We start from the raw sequence: 27,392 nt of genomic DNA, 5'->3' as shown, positions 1-27,392 counted from the left end.
GTCAATGGAAGGGCTTATGAAGAATGAGATAAACCATAGGGTCTGAAGGAAAAAAGGTGGGTGGTGCAGTGAGGTATCCATGGAGACAAAAAAAAAACATTATCCATACAGGCAAAGAAGGGAATGTATGAGAGTATAGTAGTACCAATACTCTTATATGGGTGTGAAGCATGGGTTGTAAATGCTACAGCAAGGAGGAGGCTGGAGGCAGTGGAGACATCATGTCTAAGGGAAATGTGTGGTATAAATATTATGAAGAGAATTCGTAGTGTGAAAATTAGGAGGTGTGGAGTTTCTAAAAGTATTATTCTGAGAGCTGAGGAGGGGTTGTTGAGGTGGTTTGGATGACTTTCAGGGTGTATAAATCTGTAGTGGAAGGGAGGAGGGAGAGGAGGAATCCTAGGAAAGGATGGAGGGAGTGGGTAAAAGAGATTTTGTTTGCAAGGGGCTTGAACATACAGCAAGCATGAGTGAGCATATTAAAGAGGAGCGAATAGAGATGAATGGTTTATGGGGCCTGACAAGCTGTTTGAGTGTAAGCAGGGTAATATTTTGTGAAAGGATTTAAGAAAATCAGTTAGCCAGACTTGAGTCCTGGAGGTAGGAAGTACAATGCCTGCACTTTAACCTTTTGACTGTCTTGGTCATATAAATATGTCTTATGAGCCAGTGTTTTTGATGTACATTAGTACACCAAAATTCTAGCGGCTTCAAATTAAGCGGGAGAAAGCTGGTAGGCCCACATGTGAGAGAATGGGTCTGTGTCATCAGTACGTGCAGTATAAAAAAAATCCTGCAGCAGGCAGTGCATAATGAGAAAAAAAAAAACTCTGCCTGTGTTTTTGGATTAAAACGCTGACTTTGAAGTATATTTTCATATAGTATTTATGGTTGTATTCTTGCTTTCTTGGTCTCATGTGATAGAATGGAAGACATTGTACAGAAATAGAGATGATTTTGATTGGTTCCACAATGAAAAGGACCATGAAATTGAGCTCAAAATAGCAGAAATGTTTGATTTTTGCCGTTGTTCGAGAGAAAAGATTATCATTTCTTAAGAAAAATAATTTTTCTTTTTTATTTTGTGACACTGAGACACACTTTAAGATTTGGGGTCGCGACAGTCAAAGGGTTGAAGGAGGGGTTTTGGGATACTGACTGTTTGAAGTGACATCTAAACTATTGTATCTGAGCACCTCTGCAAAGACAGTAATTATGTGTGAATGATGGTGAAACTGTTGATTGATGGTGAAAGTGTTTCTTATTTTTCTGGGTCACCCTGCCTTGGTGGGAGACAGTCGATGAGTTGAAAAAAATTATTTGAATCTTGCCCAATTTAAGCTTTCCTTGATTGTTTTATGTCAAGAGAACAAAGCATTGCTCAAATTAATAATATCCAGTCATCAATACAGGTCCTAATAAGAAATTAAAACAAATGCATTACAATAATGCTACATCATACCTGGGCTCCACTGTCCTCCATCAAATCTGCCACTTTTGTCCACTCATCAACTATCTCCTTACTCATGCCTGGCCAATGGTACTCTCTTGGTATACCAATAATTAAGCCATCTAAACTAGGATTTTCTGGAAGCTTCAGATTCTGCAGATCACTTGATACACTAGTTGAATCCTGGAAAAAAATTAAATACAATAATTATTCTCTTAACTGGAGCAAAGATGGAAGTTCATCAAAAGTACCTGATCAATTGGGTTGAAATAGCTATATGAACCTGTGAGCCACAAGCAGCAACAGCAGAATTGACCAGGTAGCCAACATGGACACCTGGCCCCAGGCAAGGCTGTGAGGGTAGAATCTTTGATAACAGTCACAGGTATGTCATAGATATATTCTCCTTAGCAGAATTTTTATTATCACTTCCACGTGTCAGTTCACATAAAAAACAAAAGTCAACCAGCCAGGTGTTAGTAAAAAAAAAAACTGTATATAAACTTGTGCTCTCTAGACTGGAATACTGCTGTACACTAATGGCCCCCTTCAAGGCTGGCGACATTGCAGACCTGGAGAGTGTACAAAGAACTTTCAAGCCACACACAAGTGCGATAAGGCACCTGAACTACTGGGAACGGTTGAAGGTCCTTGATCTGTATTCCCTCGAACGCAGCCGAGAGAGATACCTGATAATATACACTTGGAAGGTCTTGGAGGGATTGGTACCAAACCTGCACACGAAAATCACTCCATATGAAAGCAAAAGACTCGGCAGGAGATGCAACATTCCCCCGATGAAAAAGCAAGGGTGCCACGAGTACACTGAGAGACAATACAGTAAGTGTCCAGGGCCCAAGACTGTTCAATTGCATCCCAGCATACATATGGGGGATTACCAATAGACCCCTGGCTGTCTTCAAGAAGGCACTGGACAGGCACCTAAAGTCAGTACCTGACCAACCGGGCTGAGGTTCGTACGTCAGGTTGTGTGGCCAGCAGTAACAGCCTGGTTGATCAGAGCCTGATCCACCATGAGGCCAGGTCTCAGACTGGGCTGCAAGGGCATTGACCCCCAAAACCCTCTCCAGGTAAACCACTTATACCAAATGACCATATAAAAATATATTTTCTTTTTTATTAACACATTGGCCATTTCCCACCAAGGCAAGGTGGCCTGAAAAAGAAAAACTTTCACCATCATTCACTCCATCACTGTCTTGCCAGAGGCGCGTTTACACTACAGTTATAAAACCTGCAACATTAATACCCCTCCTTCAGAGTGCAGGCACTGTACTCCCCATCTTCAGGACTCAAGTCTGGCCTGCCGGTTTCCCTGAATCCCATCATAAATATTACCCTGCTCACACTCCAACAACACGTCAAGTCCTAAAAACCATTCGTCTCCATGCTCACGCATGCTTGCTGGAAGTCCAAGTCCCTCGCACACAAAACCTCTTTTACCTCCTCCCTCCAACCTTTCCTAGGCCAACCTCTACTCTGCCTTCCCTCCACTACAGATTTATACACTCTCAAAGTCATTCTACAGTGGACCCCCGGTTAACGATATTTTTTCACTCCAGAAGTATGTTCAGGTGCCAGTACTGACCGAATTTGTTCCCATAAGAAATATTGTGAAGTAGATTAGTCCATTTCAGACCCCCAAACATACACATACAAACGCACTTACTTAAATACACTTACATAATTGGTCGCATTCGGAGGTAATCGTTATGCGGGGGTCCACTGTATTTTGTTCCATCCTCTCTACATGTCTGAACCACCTCAACAACCCCCCCTCTAGCCCTCTGGATAGTAGTTTTGATAATCTCGCACCTCCTCCTAATTTCCAAATTACGAATTCTCTGCATTATACTCACACCACACATTGCCCTCAGACATGACATCTCCACTGCCTCCAGCCTTTCCTTTGTTGCAACATTCACCACCCATGCTTTGCACCCATTTAAGTGTTGGTATGACTATACTCTCATACATTTCCCTCTTTGCTTCCATGGACAAAGTTCTTTGTCAACAAAGACTCCTCAGTGCACCACTCACCTTTTTCCCCTAGTCAGTTCTATGATTCACCTCATCTTTCATAGACCCATCTGCTGACACATACATGCCTAAATACAGTGGAACCTCGGCTTACGAACTTAATCCATTCCATGACTTTGTTTGTATCCTGATTTGTTCGTATGCTGAGTCAATTTTCCTCATTTAAATTAATTAAAAAGACATTAATTGTTCCAGCAGAATTCCTCTAGAATGAATAAAATATGTCATTATGTGATAAGTGGAGGTGGCCATAACCACTCCTGCACTGTTGTGGTATTCACTGCCATCTAATGACGGCCCCTTGAAACCATCTATTAATATAATTATTATTATAGCACATTATTATTATTACTATTATAATGGGGAAGCACTTGTGGGGAGGGGAGGGGATGGAAGGTATTCATGCTTAATTTAGGGAACTCAAACACAGAACACAGATCCAATTCCCCAGATCAAGAGCCCCTCACCACGTATGTACTACTACTACTACTACTAATAATAATAATACCAATTATAATAATACAATAGTAATAATAATAACAGTAAGGAGAAACTTCAAAAGGCTGCCAGCGGTTGGTGCCACCATCAGCAAAACATTGGTAACCACTACTTTTCACCTGCCTAGACTAAAGCAGTCTATAAGTATTAGGTTAAGTCTGCCCGAAATGCTTCAGCATGATAGTGGCTTTCTTTGCTCCAATCATATTATAATATGTAAACACACGACTCATGAAATCGTAATGACACGATTGCAAACAAACCATACCCCGGCCGGGATTGAACCTGCGGTCATAGAGTTTTGAGACTATGACCGCGGGTTCAATTGGCCAAAATGCCAATTTCTGACCACTTTATTGGGTAGTTGAAGTTAGTAAATGGGCGGTGTCTTGTACTCACTCAATAGAACAAATGGAGTTCTAAAGAAATAGTTATGAGTATGGTCGACTGGAACAATGGAATTAGCCAAAAATAGGGCTCAAAGTGGGGGAAATCGTCGATTCGTTAATAACGCTGAGGTCGCTAACTTTGCGAGAGCGTAATTCCGTAAGTTCCCCATCAAATTTCATACTTTTGGTGTCATTACCATTGGGAAAAGATTCTCTATCATTTCATAAGAAAAAATATTTTTTTTGTTTTTAATTTTTGTGACACCAGAAAACACCTCAGGATTTGGGGTTGCGAAGGTCAAGGGACTAATATATGTTAGTGTAAACTTATAATCTGGCAATTTCTGCTTCAAGGCAGTAGCGTGGAACCTAACCTGCCATATAAGTAGGGTCCTACTGTACATGTATACAGTGGAACCTCTACTTAAGAGTTTAATCCATTCCGTGACCTTGCTCACATTTGGATTTGCTCGTTTGCAGAGTCAATTTTCCTTGTTTAAATTAACTGAAATGGAATTAATCCATTCCCGTGGAATTCCAGGCATGACAAAATATGTGATAAATGGTTTGGAAAACCGACAACTTGTCAGTTGTCAAAACCATTCATCACATCTGTCAGACACTGCAACATCATGGGATCTTGGTACAAAAGGCTTCAACCCTTGTCCAATCTTTGGACGATAACCTACTTACACCAGTGGAAGGTCCCACTGAGAGCCTGCCTCCTCCTGCTTCAACTCTCCTGTCTGCAGTATATAAGCCACCTCACTGGCCCTATGCTGTACTTGATACAAGAGTGATGGACCAAACACATTGATTCCAGGCTGAGCAACTGATTACCTCAATCTCCTCCTCTCCTTACCCATTTCTACTTTGTATTGGACTGATGAAGCCACTGTGTGGCGAAAGGTTTCTTCAGTAAAGATTCCCATGTGTTGCATAAGTGTCTCAATTCTTCAACATGACAAAACACTTCAATTATTTCCCTAATATCAACTCTACGGCTTATTTATCTATCATAATTCATATAATATGACATAATAAACAATATAAATAACATAGAAACCTGATATATACTCCAGAATGAATAAAATATGTCATTCATGTAGTGGTATTGGCAGCATCGGTGGCAGACGAGAGTTTGTCTGGAGACAGGACAAAATACTTCTTGAATAATTTCACTAATATCAACTCTATGACTTATTTATCAATCACAATTCATCTAATATGACATAATAAACAATATAAATAACATAGAAACCTGACATACACTCTAGAATAAATAAAGTATGTCATTATGTGATAGGTGGAGGTGGCCACAACCACTCCCGCATTGTTGTGGTAATCACTGCCATCTAGTGACGGCCTTTTGAAGCCATCTATTATTATAATAATTATTATATAGTACATTATTATTACACACGTATTATTATTATACATATTATATTATTATTATATTATTATACAATTATTATAAGAATTACTATTATTATTATTATTATTATTACAATTTAACTCTTTGAGTGTTTCGGTGGTATATATACGTCTTACGCACCAATGTTTCTGACGTATTTATACGCGTAAATTCTAGCGGCTTCAAATCAAAAGGGAGAAAGCTGGTAGGCCCACATGTGAGAGAATGGGTCCGTGTGGTCAGCGTGCACCACAAAAAAAATCCTGAAGCACGCAGTGCGTAATGAGAAAAAAAAAAACTGACCATTTTTTTGGATTAAAACGATGACTTTGAGGTGTATTTTTATATAGTATCTATTGTTGTATTCTCGTTTTCATGGTCTCAGGTGATAAAATGGAAAACATATTACAGAAATAGAGATGATTTTGATTACTTTCACTATGAAAACGACCTTGAAATTGAGCTCAAAGTAGCGGAAATGCTCGATTTTTACCAATGTTCAGGAGTAATTCTTTCACTAGTGCACTGATATTATTTATACCATTTTTACAATAATGCAGTAATCTGTACAACAGTAATTTTTTTATTTTTTTGTATGAATAAAAAATCAAAATAGAAAGCAATAGTAATATAAGAGGGGCCTAGAGACATGACTAATGAACAGAGGATATGTTATTTTAGTGCCAAGAATGTCTACATTGTATATTCTAGACCTCATTTTGAAATTGGCATCTTTTTTAATTTGCGTGAAATTGGCCAAATTGCCAATTTCTGACCACTTTATTGGGTAGTTCAAATCGGTAAATGGGTGGTTTCTTGTACTCAACAGATAGAAAAAATGGAGTTCTAAAGAAATAGCTATGAGTTTGGTCAACTGCAACAACAGAATTGGGCAAAAACAGGGCTCAAAGTCGGCGAAATCGCCGATGCATATACTATGTCGCCGAGACTGCTAACTTCGAAGGAGCGTAATTCCATGAGTGTTCGACCAAATTTCGTACTTTTGGTGTCATTACCATCGGGAAAAAGATTCTCTATGATTTCATAAGAAAAAATAATTTTTTTTTTCCAAAAATTTATCGACAAAGAATGACAGTTTCAGAAAGAGGCCTGCGACAGTTCAGGGGTTAAATAATTTGTAATTTTTATTCACACAAAAAATAGATTTACTGTTATACAGACTACTGCATTATTGTAATACAGTGGACCCCCGAGTTTCGTGATTAATCCGCTCCAGAAAGTCTATGATTGTAATCATGTCATAACGTGTTTATCATTCATTACCTTTGAAACTTGTCATGATTGTGACCAGCTCTACCTGGAGCTCATTACCTTTGTAAATTCTCATGATTAATGTGTTTATGATTCATTACCTTTGCAATTATTCATGAGTGTGACCAGCTCAACCTGGAGCTCATTACCTTTGTAACTTGGTCATGATTATGACCAGATCTAGTTCATTACCTTTGTAACTTGCTCAGCTATCAAAACTTTGGAGTCCAGTCCCTGGACCAATTATGTACCTCTGTAATCTTTTGACTACCACCCACAGGATGGGTATGGGATGCATAATAAACATATTAAACTAACTAAACTAACTAACCCATAAAAAATAATGGAAATCCAATTAATCCATTCCAGACACCCAAAAATATTAAAAAAAAAAATCTAATTAAATAAAGATTTACGTACAGAAAACAATGAGAAATCAAGTACAGTGGACCCCCGGTTAACGATATTTTTTCATTCCAGAAGTATGTTCAGGTGCCAATACTGACCGAATTTGTTCCCATAAGGAATATTGAGAAGTAGATTAGTCCATATCAGACCCCCAAACATACACGTACAAACGCACTTACATAAATACACTTACATAATTGGTCGCATTGGGAGGTGATCGTTATGCGGGGGTCCACTGTACAGTGGACCCTCGAATTTAGTAGTCCCTTTTCTGTATGCAAAACTATTGTTATTCTCTATAAAATGTAATTTTTTTTAATATTTCCCATGAGAAATACATAATGTAAATCCAATTGAACCATTCCAGACACCCAAAAATATTAACAAAAAATACAGGGATGTGTGATGTCACCATGGTTGTTTAATATATTTATAGATGGGGTTGTTAAGGAAGTAAATGCTAGGGTGTTTGGGAGAGGGGTGGGATTAAATTATGGGGAATCAAATTCAAAATGGGAATTGACACAGTTACTTTTTACTGATGATACTGTGCTTATGGGAGATTCTAAAGAAAAATTGCAAAGGTTAGTGGATGAGTTTGGGAATGTGTGTAAAGGTAGAAAGTTGAAAGTGAACATAGAAAAGAGTAAGGTGATGAGGGTGTCAAATGATTTAGATAAAGAAAAATTGGATATCAAATTGGGGAGGAGGGGTATGGAAGAAGTGAATGTTTTCAGATACTTGGGAGTTGACGTGTCGGCGGATGGATTTATGAAGGATGAGGTTAATCATAGAATTGATGAGGGAAAAAAGGTGAGTGGTGCGTTGAGGTATATGTGGAGTCAAAAAACGTTATCTATGGAGGCAAAGAAGGGAATGTATGAAAGTATAGTAGTACCAACACTCTTATATGGGTGTGAAGCTTGGGTGGTAAATGCAGCAGCGAGGAGACGGTTGGAGGCAGTGGAGATGTCCTGTTTAAGGGCAATGTGTGGTGTAAATATTATGCAGAAAATTCGGAGTGTGGAAATTAGGAGAAGGTGTGGAGTTAATAAAAGTATTAGTCAGAGGGCAGAAGAGGGGTTGTTGAGGTGGTTTGGTCATTTAGAGAGAATGGATCAAAGTAGAATGACATGGAAAGCATATAAATCTATAGGGGAAGGAAGGCGGGGTAGGGGTCGTCCTCGAAAGGGTTGGAGAGAGGGGGTAAAGGAGGTTTTGTGGGTAAGGGGCTTGGACTTCCAGCAAGCGTGCGTGAGCGTGTTAGATAGGAGTGAATGGAGACGAATGGTACTTGGGACCTGACGATCTGTTGGAGTGTGAGCAGGGTAATATTTAGTGAAGGGATTCAGGGAAACCGGTTATTTTCATATAGTCGGACTTGAGTCCTGGAAATGGGAAGTACAATGCCTGCACTTTAAAGGAGGGGTTTGGGATATTGGCAGTTTGGAGGGATATGTTGTGTATCTTTATATGTGTATGCTTCTAGACTGTTGTATTCTGAGCACCTCTGCAAAAACAGTGATAATGTGCAAGTGTGGTGAAAGTGTTGAATGATGATGAAAGTATTTTCTTTTTGGGGATTTTCTTTCTTTTTTGGGTCACCCTGCCTCGGTGGGAGACGGCCGACTTGTTGACAATAGTTTTGCATACAGAAAAGAGACTACTAAATTTGAGGGTCCATACATACATATATAAAATAATAATAACATTGCACTTACCTTTATTGAAGACTTCTGGGTGGATGGAAGATGGGAAGTGGGGAGAGGATGAAGGTACACTATTGTTTGGAAGGGGAATCCCCCTCCATAAAGACTTCAGGTACCAAGTCCTTTTCCGGGGTTACTTCCCTTCTTTGTTTTTTAATGGTACTGGGACCAACTTGAGAGTCACTGGACCCCTGTTGCACAAAATATCTGTCCAGAGAGCTCTGTTTCTGGCATTTCTTTAAAACATCCCTAAAATGGGACACAACATTGTCATTGTACATGTTGCCAACACTGCCTGCAACAGCTTTGTCAGGGTGAAGTTCATCCATAAATGTTTGCATCTTTGTCCACGCTGCACAAATCTCCTTAATCTTTGAAGAAGGCACCTTCCTCCATCTCTCTTCCTCCTCCTTTGAATCAATTTCCTGAGCTGTGGTCTGTTGCTGTTGCTGATGAAGCTCTTCCAGCTTTGTAGAGGTTAGCTCTTCATTGTGGTCCTCCACCAACTCTTCCACATCCTCAAAACTCACATCCAACCCCATGGAATGCCACAATACTTTCCACAACTGGCATAGGCTCCTCAGGGTTAGCCCCAAACCCTTCAAAATCCCTCACTTGTATACACTGTGGCCACAATTTTCTCCAAGCAGAGTTCAAAGTCCTGGAAGTCACTCCCTCCCAAGCCTTACCTATATGGTTTATTCAATGGAGGATACTGAAGTGATCTTTCTAGAACTCTCTTAGAGTCAATTCAGTGTCTGAGGTCACTTCAAAGCACTTTTGAAACACTGCTTTGGTGTATAGTTTTTTGAAATTTGAAATGACCTGTTGGTCCATGGGCTGGAGGAGAGTGGTATTAGGGGGCAAGAACTTCACTTTGATGAAACGAAACTCCTGCACCATTTGCTCTTCCAAGTCTGGAGGATGAGCAGGAGCATTGTCCATTACCAGGAGGCACTTGAGTTCCAATTTATTTTCCCAGGAGGTATTTCTTCACACTGGGGCCAAACACTTCATTGAACCAATCAAGGAAAATGTCCCTCGTGACCCATGCCTTACTGTTAGCCTTCCACATCACACACAAATTAGCATTGGTGACACTGTTTTTCTTGACCACACTGGGATTTTCAGAGTGATACACCAGTAAAGGCTTTACTTTGCAATTCCCACTAGCATTACTACAAAACATGAGAGTTAGCCTGTCTTTCATAGGCTTGTATCCTGGCAGTGCCATTTCCTCCTGCGTGATGTAGGTCCTCTTTGGCATTTTCTTCCAAAACAAGCCTGTTTTGTCACAACTGAACACTTGTTTGGGTTTGAATTGTTCAGTCTCTATGTACCCCTTGAATTCCTGAACATATTTTTCAGCCGCTTTTTTGTTAGAACTGGCAGCCTCGCCATGCTTTACCACACTGTGTATGCCACTGCGCTTCTTAAATCTCTCAAACCAGCCTTTGCTGGCCTTACAATCACAAACATCAGCACTTGTTGCAGGCATTTTCTTCACAAGATTGTCATGCAACTGCCTTGCCTTTTCACAAATTATTGACTGCATAACACTATCTCCTGCTAACTGTTTTTGGGTAATCCACACCAACAATAACCTCTCCACTTCTTCGAGGATTTGCGATCTCTTTTTTGTCAGCATAGCTACCCTTTTGCAACAACAGCTTCCTTGATTTCCTTTCCCTTTGCCACGATCGAAGTGATGGTTGAATGGTGTTTGCCATACATCCTGGCAAGCTCTGAAGCACGCACTCCACTTTCATATTTTTCAATTTCTTTCTTTCTTTAATTCAATCGTGCTTCTCACTTTCTTTACCAAAGGGCTGGCACTAGCTTTCTTTGGGCCCATGGTGACTTATTTAGCAGTTGGAGGCATAAAAAATAATGGAATATTACGAAATATATCATATGAATGCATGCGATGATGGTCACACACTGATAATTAATGGCACACTGAATGTGAATGGTGCAGGAGACTGGCTATGTGTGCGCCCTGACACTGGGATGCCACTTGGACGCGTACCAGACGGTCGCCGAATCACGAGGCCAATCACGAACCATAAGGCTATGTTTCGACAAAAAGCTGCCGAGTCAGATTTCACGAAAGTCGCGGCCGCCGAAATGCAGGGGTCCACTGGAATTGTATAAATAATGTTAACCCATTCATGGCTGCATATTGGAATGGACAGTGACATCATTTGTTTACTCTTGAACATCGCCAAAGAACTGAACATTTCTGCTACTTTGAAGTGAACTCCATTATTTATGGTCCGATTTCTTTCATTTTTGTACGTTACAAACCATCTTTTCATCATACAATGCCCAAGTTTCAATAAGATAGTCCAACAAACAAATGAGACCCAATTCCCTATATCAAGAGCAAGAGCCCCTTACCAGCGCTAACCCTTTGACTGTTTTGGTCGTATATATATACGTCTTTGGAGCCAATGTGTTTGATGTACATACACAAAAATTTTAGCACCTTCAAATCAAGCAGGAGAAAGCTGGTAGGCCCACATGTGAGAGAATGGGTCTGTGTGGTCAGTGTGCACAGTATAAAAAAAATCCTGCAGCACATAGTGCATGAGGAAAAAAAAACTCCGTGTTTTTTGGATTAAAACGCCGACTTTGAGGTGTATTTTCGTATAGTATTTATGGTTGTATTTTTGTTTTCTTGGTCTCATTTGATAGAATGGAAAACATTATAGAAATAGAAGTTATTTTGATTGATTTTACTATGCAACATTCATCACCCATGCTTCACACCCATATAAGAGCATTGGTAAAACTATACTCTCATACATTCCCCTCTTTGCCTCCAAGGACAAAGTTCTTTGTCTCCACAAACTCCTAAGTGCACCACTCACCCTTTTCCCCTCATCAATTCTATGATTCACCTCATCTTTCATAGACCCATCCGCTGAAATGTCCAATCCCAAATATCTGAATACATTCACCTCCTCCATACTCTCTCCCTCCAATATGATATCCAATCTTTCATCACCTAATCTTTTTGTTATCCTCATAACCTTACTCTTTCCTGTATTCACTTTTAATTTTCTTCTTTTGCACACCCTACCAAATTCATCCACCAATCTCTGCAACTTCTCTTCAGAATCTCCCAAGAGCACAGTGTCATCAGCAAAGAGCAACTGTGACAACTCCCACTTTATGTGTGATTCTTTATCTTTTAACTCCACGCCTCTTGCCAAGACCCTCACATTTACTTCTCTTACAACTCCATCTATAAATATATTAAACAACCACGGTGACATCACACATCCTTGTCTAAGGCCTACTTTAACTGGGAAATAATTTCCCTCTTTCCTACATACTCTAACTTGAGCCTCACTATCCTCGTAAAAACTCTTCACTGCTTTCAGTAACCTACCTCCTACACCATACACCTGCAACATCTGCCACATTGCCCCCCTATCCACCCTGTCATACGCCTTTTCCAAATCCATAAATGCCACAAAGACCTCTTTAGCCTTATCTAAATACTGTTCACTTATATGTTTCACTGTAAACACCTGGTCCACACACCCCCTACCTTTCCTAAATCCTCCTTGTTCATCTGCTATCCTATTCTCCGTCTTACTCTTAATTCTTTCTATAATAACTCTACCATACACTTTACCAGGTATACTCAACAGACTTATCCCCCTATAATTTTTGCACTCTCTTTTATCCCCTTTGCCTTTATACAAAGGAACTATGAATGCTCTCTGCCAATCCCTAGGTACCTTACCCTCTTCCATACATTTATTAAATAATTGCACCATCCACTCCAAAACTATATCCCCACCTGCTTTTAACATTTCTATCTTTATCCCATCAATCCCGGCTGCTTTACCCCCTTTCATTTTACCTACTGCCTCACGAACTTCCCCCCCACTCACAACTGGTTCTTCCTCACTCCTACAATGTTATTCCTCCTTGCCCTATACACGAAATCACAGCTTCCCTATCTTCAACAACATTTAACAATTCCTCAAAATATTCCCTCCATCTTCCCAATACCTCTGACTCTCCATTTAATAACTCTCCTCTCCTATTTTTAACTGACAAATCCATTTGTTCTCTAGGCTTTCTTAACTTGTTAATTTCACTCCAAAACTTTTTCTTATTTTCAACAAAATTTGTTGATAACATCTCACCCACTCTCTCATTTGCTCTCTTTTTACATTGCTTCACCACTCTCTTAACCTCTCTCTTTTTCTCCATATACTCTTCCCTCCTTGCATGACTTCTACTTTGTAAAAACTTCTCGTATGCTAACTTTTTCTCCCTTACTACTCTCTTTACATCATCATTCCACCAATCGCTCCTCTTCCCTCCCGCACTGATGTTCAAGAGTAAACAAATGGCGTCATTGTCCAATAAATGTCCAACTAGCCATTCTAATACACAGTCATGAATGGGTTGACGTAATTTATACAATTATTACAATATTGCAGTAGTCTGCATAACAGTAAATCTTCTATGTATTGTGTGAATAAAAATTCAAAATAGAAAGCAAGAGTATTATAACAGGGACCTGGAGATGTGACTGATGAACAGAGAAAGTGTTATTTTAGTGCCAGGGATGTCTGCATTGTTCATTGTGGACCCTGTTTTGAAATTTACGTATTTTTTAATATTCATGAAATTGGCCAAATTGCTAATTTCTGACCACTTTATTGGGTAGTTGAAATCGGTATATGGGCGGTTTTGCATACTCAATCAATAGAACAAATAGAGTTCTAAAGAAATAGCTATGAGTTTGGTGGACTGGAGCAATGGAATTGGCTGAAAATAGGGCTCAAAGTGGGCGGAATCGCTGATGCATAAATGTCACCTAGGTCGCTAACTTCGCGAGAGCATAATTCCATAAGTTTTCCACCAAATTTCGTACTTTTGGTGTCATTATCATTGGGAAAAGATTCTCTATCATTTCTTAAGAAAAAAATAATTTTTTTTTTCAAATATTTTGCGATGCCAGGAGACACTTCAGGATTTGGGGTTGTGACAGTCAAAGGGTTAAGGAGCCTCCCTTGAGGCCCGCTCGCTTATGGATTTAGCTCGTGTATGGAAGCAAAAAATCGACTGAGCAACTGCTCGTATTTGAAAAAACTCACACGTAGATGCGCTCAAAAGTGGAGGTTCCACTGTATTTGTTTTTTCAACATTAAAGGTGAGTTTGTTGGTAGTCATCCATGTATAGACCTTTTTACATTCATTAGTCTCTATGGTGTTGAGTTTTCTTTGTATGTGGTGATATGGCACATGTGTGTTGGATTTACATATATTTTGGAAGAAACTGGTTTTGAAATATGGATTTTCTAACCTTTTTTGGAATAGGCAAATAAGATAGTTTTTCTATTTTTCTCAGCTGTTTTGGGATCAAATGAATTTAGTTTAGCTGAAGTAAAATTATATAATGTATAATTTAAACTTTATAGTAACAAATATAAGAAGTTGCTTTACTGTAAGGTAGCAATTGCAATATTGGTACATGTCGTGATATAAATAAATTACAAGTTTAATAAGTAATAATGGTTAAAAATATTTATTAAGTGATTGCATATAATTAATGTGGTGCCTACCTGAGGGTCCAGCCCAGAGACAACACTGAGCATAGTAGCAACATCATCAACATAGCGACCGAACAGCCCAGGTACATCTAAGGAGTTAACTAAGCTGATGAGTCCAAACCGTGACACTAACCCATACGAGGGTTTCAAACCGACGACCCCACAGTAGGATGATGGGTTGCGCACAGACCCTCCAGTGTCAGACCCTAATGCCCTGTTGAAAGCAACATATGGAAAAGACTTGTCACTCATAACAGATACAGGTTATAGTGCAATAATTTAAGATAAAAACCTTAATTTAATGGACTGTGATTGAACATATTTTGGAAACAATGGACAAAGTTTGTTAAATCCAGAAATGTTTATTAACTGTTATGGTCACAATTCACCCACCATTGTTTATTATAAGACACTACTAAACTTCACCCACCATTGTTTATCACAAGAAACCACTAAACTTCACCTATCACAGTCCACCACTGCTGTACACTTCCCCCACACACCAATACTCATCACAACTCACCACCAAACTCACCAACTACCAGTGCTCATCACAACATACCACCACATTTCACCACCACCACTCACCATAACATGCCACACCTCACCACCCACCACTACTCACCACCACACTTCACCAAGTATCAATGCTCACCACAACACACCACCACACTTCACCAAGCATCAATGCTCACCACAACACGCCACCACACTTCACCAAACATCAATGCCCAACACAACACACCACCACACTTCACCAAGCACCAATGCTTACCACAACACACCACCACACTTCCCCACCCACCAATAATTATGTGCCAGCACTAACAGCCTGATTGATCAGGATTAGGTACCCCTCTGGCAGATCTGCATACTAAGTTACTAAAATTCATTTAGAAGTCAAATGAAACTCAACATAAATAGCTACAGTTTATTTCATCCAGGAGGGTAATTATACAATTATTTTATTACAAAAATAAATTTATTTAATTATTATGCAAGTGAGTAAATGTGATTTAACCCGTAAACGGTCCAAACGTATATATACGTTCACTACCGTACTGCCCCAACGTTTTTGAGAAAAAAAAATTGTTGTTTTTTAATAGGAAAAAAGAGCATATGGTACCCAGGCATCCCCAATTATTTTAATATGGTGCACAGTGAGTGCTCACACCCATTCTCACATGTCTAGGCGACTCAGGCTTATTGTGGCAATGTTAAATGTAGGACACATAAAACGTACATATACGTTTGGGGCACTAGCGGTAAAAACGTATATATATGTTTGGACCGTTTACGGGTTAATATCGACTGTCAGAAATATCAATGCATACAGTGTGTTTATTTTCCTCAGAATGCTGCTGAACAAATTTCTTTTTTTCAATACACCAGCTATCTCCCACTGAGGTAGGATGAGTCCCCAAAAAACAAGAAACACTTTCACCAACATTCACTCCACAGTCTTACCAGAGGTGTGCCGACATTTCAGCTTAGATGCCTTGCCAAACTCCAATGTCCCCACCCCTTCTTCAGAATGCAGGCACTGTACTTCACACCTCCAGGACTCAAGTCCGGCTTACCGTTTTCCCAAAATCTCTTCATAAATGTTACCTTGCTCACACTCCAACAGCACAAGTCATAAAAACTGCTTGCTTCCACTTACTCCTCTCTAACATTCTCACACATGCTTGTTGGATGTCCAAGCCTCTTGCATATGAAACCCATGATGGAAGTTGTCCACTCAAAGCTACAAGGTATCCACCACTTAGAGAAGTGTCAGTGTGATACAGAGATTACACTACCACCAGAAAAAACAATGTCTGAGAGCAAGAGGGACTACATGAGGAGAGGCGACTCTATAACGGAATTCACTAAAAGTAATCGATGTAAGTCATTAATGTCTATCAACAGTCAGGATCGTCTCTCTTATCAGATATCGAAAATACTATGAAAGAACAAAACTAAATGAGAAGTTGAAGGTCACACGAGTGAGCAGTGAAAGGTCAATTAACTCAAGTTCTTGGGGACTTGATGTGATATACCACCTACCTAAGTTGTATAGCCATCTATACCCTCTCCAGGTATACTCCAGGTATGGAATACATACCTGGTATCACATTCATGGCACAATATCACTATTCATCTACAGTAATGAAATGCAGCTACATATTTAACAAAGTGGACAAATTTATTTATGTTAATACATTTTGCAAAATTGAGGCATATTTTCCATGTACATGCCATAAAAATGGTTTACAAGGTGGAGTACATGAAGGGAATATGTGGCACATACTGCAGTCTTTCCCCTGAGTCTACTGTCTTATGGGATAGAGGGTGGGAGTGATCTAGCTAGTGGGTATGAAGGTGTAAGCTAGCAGATGGAAGCAGGTGAGCTAGTGGGTGGGTGGGAATGGGTGATCTAGTGAGCAGGAGCAAGTGAGCTACTGGGTAGGAGTGGGTGAGCTAGTGGGTGGGAACAGACAAGCTAGCAGGTGGGAATGGGTGAGCTAGTGGGTGGGAATGGGTGATCTAGTGGACTGGAGCAAGGGAGTAAGCAAGCTAGGGGGTGGGAGGGGGTTAGTGGATATGAAGGTGCGAGCTAGTAGGCAAGTGGGTGAGCTAATGGGTGGAAGGGGGCGAGTTAGTAAGTGGGAGCATGTGAACTAGTGAAAGAATGGGTGAAGAAGGGTGAGTGAAGGCCTGAGCTAATGGGTGTGAGTGACCCACAGGTGGTGCATGCTGTCACTGCAATCCCATGTTCCTTTCACTTACTGTACATCCCATGTGGCACTGTAGTGTATGGTCAGATGGGCACTGGTGTGGGGATGGGTAAAGGCAGATGGGTTAGGATATGTGGGAGAGGATATGCAGATGAGGGTGAGTGTTTGGGAGAGAGAGGTGGGTGCAAGTGTTGAGGGGTGAGGGCCGAGAAAGCACAATGGGGGTGAAGCATGAGAGGAAATATGGGCGAAGGGCAACTGTGGGAGATGGGTGAAGGTGTCAGTCCACAGCCATCCTACCCTTCAATGTATGGGCAGGAGGCTGAGGGCATGTGTGTGATGGGATGGGTGAAGGTGGGTGAGAGGATGGGTAAAAGTGGGTGATGGCTAAAATGTATGGGCAGAAGGGTGTAAAAAAAAAAATAGGCAGAGGGGGCAAAAAAAAAAAATGTAAAAAATAGGTGGTGGCATTGGAGATAGTGGGTGAAGGTTAGAGTGCCTGGCAGTGAGGCTATGTAGAGAGGCTCAGGGCCTCTGTTTGCACATGTCTAATACCTCACCTTGTGCTATGTTCATACATATCCTGTACTATGCCTCAGCCACATGCCTCTGCCCACACAAACTGTTCATTCAATCTCCCTCTCCCTCCAATGGCCACATGCCCTCGCTACACATCCAGCAACCTCACCCACACTGCCCACAACCCCACCCATACTACCCAACCCCAAGGTCACATGCCTTCACCCACACCACTGCAACCAGCAACCTCCAGCCTCCAGCTGGAGGTTGTTGGTTGGAGGCACAAAGTTAGCAGTTGTGGCACAATTTATGCACTGGCAATTTCACCACCTTGAGTCCTTTTTCTTTTAAGCCAATTCTATTGCTCCATTTAACTAAATTATTAGTTATTTTTCTCTTATGCTTTCTATTCTTTTGACTGACCACAAGAAACTGCCCATTCAACTCTTTTTAACTGTTCTATGAAGTGCACAGAAGTCAGTAATTTCACACAGTTAAAAAAAATACCACAAAAAACTATGTAAGCATTCCTGGCACTAAAACAACATCTCCTCTATTCATTACTCATGTTTCCTGGCCTCTCCTATATTATACTTGCCTTCCATTCTCAACTCTTAATCACACAAAAATAAAAGAGTTACAGTACTCTTATTTTTTTGGATAATAAAATATAACCAGGAATAATTGGTTATGGTTTGCCATGTCCCAATAATTGAATCAGACCTAATAAAAACCACAAAACAGACTGGGATGTGTAGGAAAGCCTTAGGGGAGGTGTAACCAGTTTGGGTCGATTTTTTTTTCTCGTTTGATTTCTTTCATTTTTAGGTGTACATGAAGATGTGTTCATGAAGTTTATTCTCTGTAAGTTTCAATAACATAGCCCAAAAAATGCTGAATTTTTTTTTTCCAACAAACCGGCCATATCCCACCAAGGCAGGGTGGCTCAAAAAGAAAAACGAAAGTTTCTCTTTTTAAATTTAGTAATTTATACAGGAGAATGGGTTACTAGCCCCTTGCTTCCGGCATTTTAGTCACCTCTTACGACACGCATGGCTTACGGAGGAAGAATTCTGTTCTACTTCCCCATGGAGAAAAAAAAAATATATATACACGTATACTGAAAATTACATTTGGCACGAAGATGTAAATTAGTGGCATTATGAAAGGTGGTTTTTGGGACTTGGTACTCATAAAACAATCATAATGCAATATTCCTGTGAATGCAGTCACCCTAAATATCTTATCTTTATTCTACAAAAAAATAAAGTTGGTAAGTTTTTTACATGTTGCACAATACCTTGCCCTTTACTCCCACACAACTCCCAAAATGTTTTGAATAAAATTATTCTGTATTCACCAGAAATTAGAACAATCATTGATTTATGATTTTTGTTAATAAATTATTTCATTTAAATCAATAATAAAGGCTCATCTTCATCAAATAAGTCAATAACTTACTTCCAAGATAATCTCTGGAACACCAGCCTGCCTCCCGACTCAGGAAAAAAATTTTTTTAAGAAAATTGCATTTATTTCACGGTTTACTGGTGAACACCGTTTTCTCTTACTCAAGACCAAAGATGACGTTATAGGATGGAGGGGAAATTATTTTATTCCTAATATCCCTGGTAGGCACTCGCCATATTATGGCCCATTTTATTAATTCTAGTGAATACAGTGAACCCCTGCATAACGATATTAATCCGTTCCTGAGAGCTCATTGTTATGCGAAATTATCGTTATGCGAATGAATTTTCCCCATAAGAAATAATGGAAATCAAATTAATCCGTGCAAGACACCCAAAAGTATGAAAAAAATTTTTTTACCACATGAAATATACGTTTTCCTACACACAGAGAGAAGGATACATGCACAATAGTAGAGTAGTACATGCACAATATATATTGTGCATGTACTACTCTACTAAATGAGGAATAAATGACACTTACCTTTATTGAAGATGCAGCAATGACTGATGAGACACTGTGTCCTGGGAGTGCCTTTTCCTCCTGAGTACTGTAGGTCCTGTTTGGTATTTTCTTCCAGAACAGGCCTTATCACACTGTGTATGCCACTACGATTCTTAAATCTCTCAAACCAACCTTTGCTGGCTTTAAATTCACCAATATGAGCACTAGTTCCAGGCATTTTTCCCTGTTCACCTGGGTGTTAGTCGACTGGCGTGGGTTGCATCCTGGGAGACAAGATTAAGGACCCCAATGGAAATAAGTTAGACAGTCTTTGATGACACTGACTTTTTTGGGTTATCCTGGGTGGCTAACCCTCTGGGGTTAATTGTTTCTTGGTATTCTCAATAAGCCACACCAACAACGGTGCTACAGCAGCAGCAGCAGCAGCAGCAGCTGACAGTGCTACAGCAGCAGCTGACAGTGCTACAGCAGCAGCTGACAGTGCTACAGCAGCAGCAGACAGTGCTACAGCAGCAGCAGATGGTGCTACAGCAGCAGCAGCAGCTGACGGTGGTACAACAGCAGCAGCAGCTGACGGTGCTACAGCAGCAGCAGCAGCTGACAGTGCTACAGCAGCAGCAGATAGTGCTACAGCAGCAGCAGACGGTACTACAGCAGCAGCAGCAGCTGACGGTGGTACAGCAGCAGCAGAAGCTGGTGCTACAGCAGCAGCAGCAGCTGACAGTGCTACAGCAGCAGCAGCTGACAGTGCAGCAGCAGCAGCAGCAGCTGACAGTGCTACAGCAGCAGCAGCAGCAGCTGACAGTGCTACAGCAGCAGCAGACGGTGCTACAGCAGCAGCAGATGGTACTACAGCAGCAGCAGCAGCTGACGGTGCTACAGCAGCAGCAGCAGCTGACGGTGCTACAGCAGCAGCAGCAGCTGATGGTGCTACAGCAGCAGCAGCAGCAGTTGACAGTGCTACAGCAGCAGCAGCATCAGCAGTTGACCATGATACCACAGTATTTCGATAATATTTCTCACCCTTTTTACCACAGGGTTGGCACTAGAAGCTTTCTTGGGGCCCATGGTCACTTATTTTGCAGATAAAATCACCAAAAACGCTGTAATAATACGAAATGTTCCGATTGTATGCTTGGATGTTACCGCGGAGGCTGGCTTGTAAACAATGCCACCAGCGGAACATGTCAGGCTGGCTCAGGCCTCACACAGACACGTCTCGGATAAATAGCGTTGAGCGAGATTTTTAGTGCTATGCGAGGCAAAATTTTAGTGATAAAATGTATCGCTATGTGGATTTAACGTTATGTGATGCCAACGGTATGCAGGGGTCCACTGTATATCATGTTTATATGTCATTTATAGTGTTTATAATGTCATATTAGATCAATTCTAATAGATAAATAAGCCGTAGAGTTGATATTAGTGCAATAATGAAGACTTTTCTCCCAACTCCTCCTGCCTCCCAAGAGCGGGAATGTTCCCAGCCGGTTCCTGATTGGCTGGCACTCTACGGATAAACTCCGCCCACTCTTATATGATGCCAAATAGTCAATTATTATATTAGAAAGAATAATACAAGAAATAACAACAAAAAAAAGGAAAAAAATCCGAAAACATTTACAGGATGTGAGCAGTCATGATGCCAGCGTCGATGTCACCATACACAATTAAAATGACTGTAATTCCTTCTAGAAATGTCGTAGAACATTGATTCTTGTAACACTGTGTTGCCAGAGAATTAAGTTATTTTTCTATAACAATAACTCAATTTCCATAATTTTTCGATTTTTTTTCACTCGCACGCAGCACCTGTTACCCCTCCCCTTACCCACCCTCAGGAATATCAGCAAAAATTTAATATTTCTCCTGATTTGAATTCAATTTCAAGCTACTTCTGTTCTGTAACCAATCAAAATCATCTCTTGCTGTGGGCCTCTCCAGTTTTCTCTTGGTGTTTATAGGGGTTATCCTGTGTGTCTTCCATTCTATCAAATGATACCAAGAAACAGTCAATATTTTCATAAAAACCATGTGAGAAAACACCTCAAAGTTCTTATTTTAAACTATCCACACAGAGTAGTTTTCCCATCATGCATTATGTGGGGCAGGAATGTTTGCACAGACCCATTTTCTCATATCTAGGCTAAAATTTACCACTCACAGCTTATCCAAGTGAGCTGAACTCATAATGAAAAACTACATGAGAGACCCTGGCCTCAGAGAAGTAATTCTATGTGACGGCCACTGAAAGAGTTAAGGAAATAAGCCATCATGCTTGACTTTCTTGGGATAACCCTCAAGAGATAATAACCCATAGAAACACTTCTTCAATACACCACTATAAGCATCCCACCCACCACCCTTTCCTTTCTTCCTGCCTTGAAACACACCCCATCTTGCATGAAAACACAGCATTAGGGTGTTGGTGTACATTCACCTAGAGGTGTATACAGGTGACATCCCCACTTACAACATAATAGGTTCCTGGAGAGGAATTGAAAGTTGCACTGTTGAATATTAAAATGGTATAAAATACCGACAGGTTGTTAGGTAAGACACATATGCAACAGTTAGGTATCTTTATTTCGAAACGTTTCGCCTACACAAGGCTTCTTCAGTCGAGTACAGAAAAGTTGATAGAAGCAGAAGAGACTTGAAGATGATGTAATCAGTCCATTACCCTTGAAGTTTTGAGGTGGTCAGTCCGTCAGTCTGGAGAAGAGTATTGTTCCATAGTCTGAAACAATATGGAGTTGAAGTGACAGGATGGAGCCTTATATACCGCCAGGAGGTGAGATGTAGGCCACTAGTAGAGGTAAGAATGTAGTCGCTGGGAGGTCACGTTCCTCTCAAATCCAGCCATTCTCACTAGTTGTCAAGTCTCTTCTGCTTCTATCAACTTTTCTGTACTCGACTGAAGAAGCCTACTATGTAGGCGAAATGTTTCGAAATAAAGACACCTAACTGTTGCATATGTGCCTTACCTAACAACCTGTCGGTATTTATACCATTTTAATATTCACTCTGTCAGACACTGCAACACAAAGGTATCTTGGTACAGAACTGAAACCAACTTGGACAACTTCTACTAGTGAGAATGGCTGGATTTGAGAGGGACATGACCCCCCAATGACTACATTCTTACCTCTACTAGTGGCCTGCATCTCATCTCCTGGCGGTATAAAAGGCTCCACCCTGTCACTTCAACTCCATATTGTTTCAGACTATGGAACAATACTCTTCTCCAGACTGAGGGACTGACCACCTCAAAACCTCAAGGGTGATGGACTGATTACATCGTTTCAAGTCTCTTCTGCTTCTATCAACTTTTCTGTACTCAACTGAAGAAGCTTACTGTGTAGGTGAAACGTTTCGAAATAAAGATACCTAACTGTTGCATATGTGTCTTACCTAACAGTTGCACTGTTGAAAATCCAACTGTCATTTCCCACAAGCGTGATGTTATCAACGGAGGTTCAATTCATAGGAATCAATATATCAAACCCTAAAAAATTTTTTATTAGGAGAAGAAGAATTATCTTGACATGAATAAATGGCAAAGGAGGGATAAAAGAAGGTCTGAGTGGTAGGGGCTTGGACATGAAACAGGCATGTCAGAGTGTCTCACCCTACTTCTGTGTGAGAGGGCCAGAGTATTTAAAAAAAAAAAATTGGGGGAGGCATTGGTTGGGGGTTGCCTGCCTATACAGTAATAAGGATTAAAGTAGGTTCCATAGTATTATACAGAGAGATAATTAAGCTAGAAATGAAAGTGTTATGAAAGAGTAGACTGAGACAGAGAGTGAGCTGCATACCATGCTAGTGTTTGTTGTTCATAATCATCAAGCATGAGAGATTATCACACGAGGAAAAGCAACTTATTCTATGAGGGGTATCCTAAGTTTATTTTCAGTTATTATTCAGGATTACATTCCATCTACAGTCGTTCTTCAGGAGGAATACTATATACAAAACACTGCATTTTAATTCACCTGGCAAGGTATATATGTGCTCCTGTGTAATGATTTTTCTGATGACTGGAGAAAGCTTGTGTTAGACAGCAAAAAAGAAATCAGATTTTCTACTCTATACAGAGCTGAATAAATCAGAATCGATACAATTAAAAACAGAATTGCTGATATGCATTATATGAAAAACTTTATTGTATCATGCCATTAGTAAAGCAAATATGTACACAAATGACTTACAAGAAAGTTGTGCCCGATGCCACAGCCAAAGCGCTACCCCCAGAGCTGCCTCCCGTTACATACCAATCTCCATTTTCAAGTGCAGTAGATGGGATTCTAGAAAGGATGTTATCATATTCTCTGTGGGAATGAATACAGACATAAGGAACTGTATATACAGTAAAAATTCATACATGCACAAACACAAATAGGTAATTACATATACACATTAATGTATATCTTTCTTCTTTCAACAAACCGGCTATATCCCACCAAGGTGGGGTGGCCCAAAAAAAAGAAAAACAAAAGTTTCTCTTTTTAACTTTAGTAATGTATACAGGAGAAGGGGTTACTAGCCCCTTGCTCCCAGCATGTTAGTCACCTCCTATTACATGCATGGCTTACAGAAGAAGAATTCTGTTCCACTTCCCCATTGAGATAAGAGGAAATAATCATGAATAAGTACTAATAAGAAAATGGAAGAAAACCCAGAGGGGTATGTATATGTATGCTTGTACATATATGCAAGTGTAGTGTGACCTAAGTGAGAGTAGCAGTAGCAAGACATAAGACATACCTGAAATTCTGAATGTTTATGAGACAAAAACAAGACATCAGCAATCCTACCATCATGTAAAACAATTACAGGCTTCCATTTAACACTCGCTTGGTAGGAAGGTAGTACCTCCCTGGGCGGATGCTGTCTACCAACCTACTACTTCTACATTAATGTATATACAGTGGACCCTCGGTTATCGGCCGTAATCCATTCCAGAAGGTCAACCGAAAACCGAAATAATATTTCCCATAAGAATTAATGTAAATACAATTAATCCGTTACAGATAAAAATATTCACAAAAAAATATTTTTTTTAACAATTATATAAACATTATATACATTTATTGAAGGCTAATGCTGGCTTCTGGAAGATAGGGAGGAGGAAAGAGGGAGGAGTTAGTGTTTAGAAGGGGAATCCCCCTCCATAAAGACTCTATGTAGCCAAGCCTTCTCTGGGGTTACTTCCCTTCTTTGTCTTTTAATGCCACTAGGACCAGCTTGAGAGTCACGGGACCCCTGTCTCACAAAATAACTGTCCAGAGTGCTCTGTTTCTGGCGTCTCTAAGATTTCCCTGAAGTGGGACAGAGTTTTGTCACTAAAAATGTTACAGATATGGTTTGTTGCAGCTTTGTCAGGGTGGTACCTCTCGACAAAACTTTGCACATCATTCCACTTTGCACAAATGTTCTTAATCAATGAAGAAGGGACCCCCTTCACTTCCTCTTCCTCCTCCTCTGAAGCAAGTTCCTCAGCTGCAGTCTGTTGCTGTTCAAGTTGAAGCTCTTGCAGCTCTTCAGTGGTTAGCTCTTCCCTGTGGTCCTCCACCAACTCTTCCACATCCTTGCCACTCACCTCCAACCCCAGCGACTTCCCCAGTGCCACAATAGAGTCCACAGGATCGGCAGGGTGAGCCTCAAACTCTTCAAAATCCCTCTCTTGGACACAATCTGGCCACAGTTTTCTTCAAGCAGAGTTCAAAGTCCTGGAAGTCATTCTCTCCCAAGCCTTACCTATAAGGCTTATGCAATGGAGGAGAGTGAAGTGATTCCTCCAGAACTCTCTTAGCATCAACTGAGTGTCAGAGGTCACTTCAAAGCACTTTCGAAACACTGCTTTTGTCTTGAGTTTTTGAAGTTAGAAATGACCTGTTGGTCCATGGGCTGGAGGAGAGGAGTGGTGTTAAGAAGCAAGAACTTCACTTTTATAAAACTGAAGTCCCTAAACACTTGGTCTTCCAAGTCTGGAGGATGTGCAGGAGCATTGTCCAGTACCAGGGGGCACTTGAGTGGCAATTTCTTTTCCAGGGGGTATTTTTTCACACTTGGGCCAAACACATCATTAATTAATGCACTCTTTGAAAATTTGCCTTGTGACCCATGCCATATGATTAGCTTTCCACATCACATACAATCTATTCTTCATGACACTGTTTTTCTTGACCACACTGGGATTTTCTGAGTGATACACAAGTAAAGGCTTCACTTTGAAATCCTCACCAGCATTACCACACAACAAAAGAGTAAGCCTGTCTCTCATACGCTTGTGCCTTTTCCTCCTGGGTTATGTAGGTTCTGTTTGACATTTTCTTCCAAAACAGGCCTGTTTTGTCACAAGTGAACACTTGTTGGGGTTTGAATCCTTCAGCCTCTATGTACCACTGGAATTCCTGCACGAATATTTCAGCAGCACATTTGTCAGAACTTGCAGCCTCACCATGCCTTACAACACTGTGTATGCCACTACGCTTCTTAATTCTATCAAACAATCCTATGCTGGCCCTAAATTCACAAATTGCAGCACTTGTTCCAGGCATTTTCTTTGCAAGATCCTCATGCAACTGTCTTGCCTTCTCACAAATAATCGACTCCACAACACTGTCTCCCACTAATTCTTTTTCCTTAATCCACAATAATAATAACTTTTACATCTCTTCCAATATTGGTGGCCTTTGTTTAGTTAGAAAAGTTACTCCTTTTGCAACATTAGCATCCTTGATTTGTTCTTTCTTTGCCAGGATGTATGTAATTGTTGATTTATTCTTGCTGTACATCCTGGCAAGTTCCAGCACCCTCATACCACTCTCAAACTTTTCTATCACTTCACACTTGAATTCCATGGTGTGTTTCACTTTCTTTACCACAGGAACTTTATTTGGAGTTGCACTGCAAAAATAACACAAACTGCAATGGAAAATTGTATATGAATGGTTCATATACTTGGGAATTCTTCACTTGCCTAACCCTTGGGTACAACCTACTTCCACATTGGATAAATGTGACACCATCTACGACTGCTGCACCTCTCCTGCCTACAGTATATAAGCTACTTCTCCGCAGATATGCTGTATTCCATTCAAGATTGATGGACTGACCACATCGACTCAAGGCTGAGGGACTGATTACCTCATTCTCCTCCTGTTCTTCATGTTTCTCCTTTGTATGGACTGATGAAGCCACTGTGTGGCAAAACGTTTCCTCAATAAAGATACCCAAGAGTTGCAAATGTGTCTAATTTATCTACAATGGGAAATAAGCAAAATGTTTGGATGTATGAGCAGAAGCTTCCTCAGCCACCAAAAGACACAGCCAAACTGACACGCAAGTGGCCCCAGCTGGCGGGTGGATGAGTCCGAAATGGCCGATCACCGAATTAACGGCGATAACCGGGCGCTGAAAAACCGGCCGA

The 27,392-nt window shown here is 40.5% G+C and overlaps 1 protein-coding gene across 9 annotated transcripts in view; it reads right to left on the bottom strand.

The window, feature by feature from the left end:
- Positions 1–27,392, bottom strand: part of GatA (glutamyl-tRNA(Gln) amidotransferase subunit A, mitochondrial) — an 89,705-nt gene that overhangs the window by 29,368 nt on the left and 32,945 nt on the right. For all 9 annotated transcript variants that reach the window (XM_053781312.1, XM_053781075.1, XM_053781154.1 and 6 more), the window contains exons 4-6: positions 24,169–24,288; positions 14,796–14,997; positions 1,463–1,633 (exon numbers count right to left, since the gene is read on the bottom strand). In XM_053781312.1, coding sequence (XP_053637287.1) covers positions 1,463–1,633; positions 14,796–14,997; positions 24,169–24,288 — 493 coding nt within the window. The remainder of the gene's footprint in view (positions 1–1,462; positions 1,634–14,795; positions 14,998–24,168; positions 24,289–27,392) is intronic.

Source organism: Cherax quadricarinatus, chromosome 2 (genome assembly GCF_038502225.1).
Source record: "Cherax quadricarinatus isolate ZL_2023a chromosome 2, ASM3850222v1, whole genome shotgun sequence".
NCBI classification, from domain to species: Eukaryota; Metazoa; Arthropoda; class Malacostraca; order Decapoda; family Parastacidae; genus Cherax; species Cherax quadricarinatus.
Note: the sequence above shows the minus strand (reverse complement) of the source record. Positions and strands in the feature narration are given on the sequence as shown.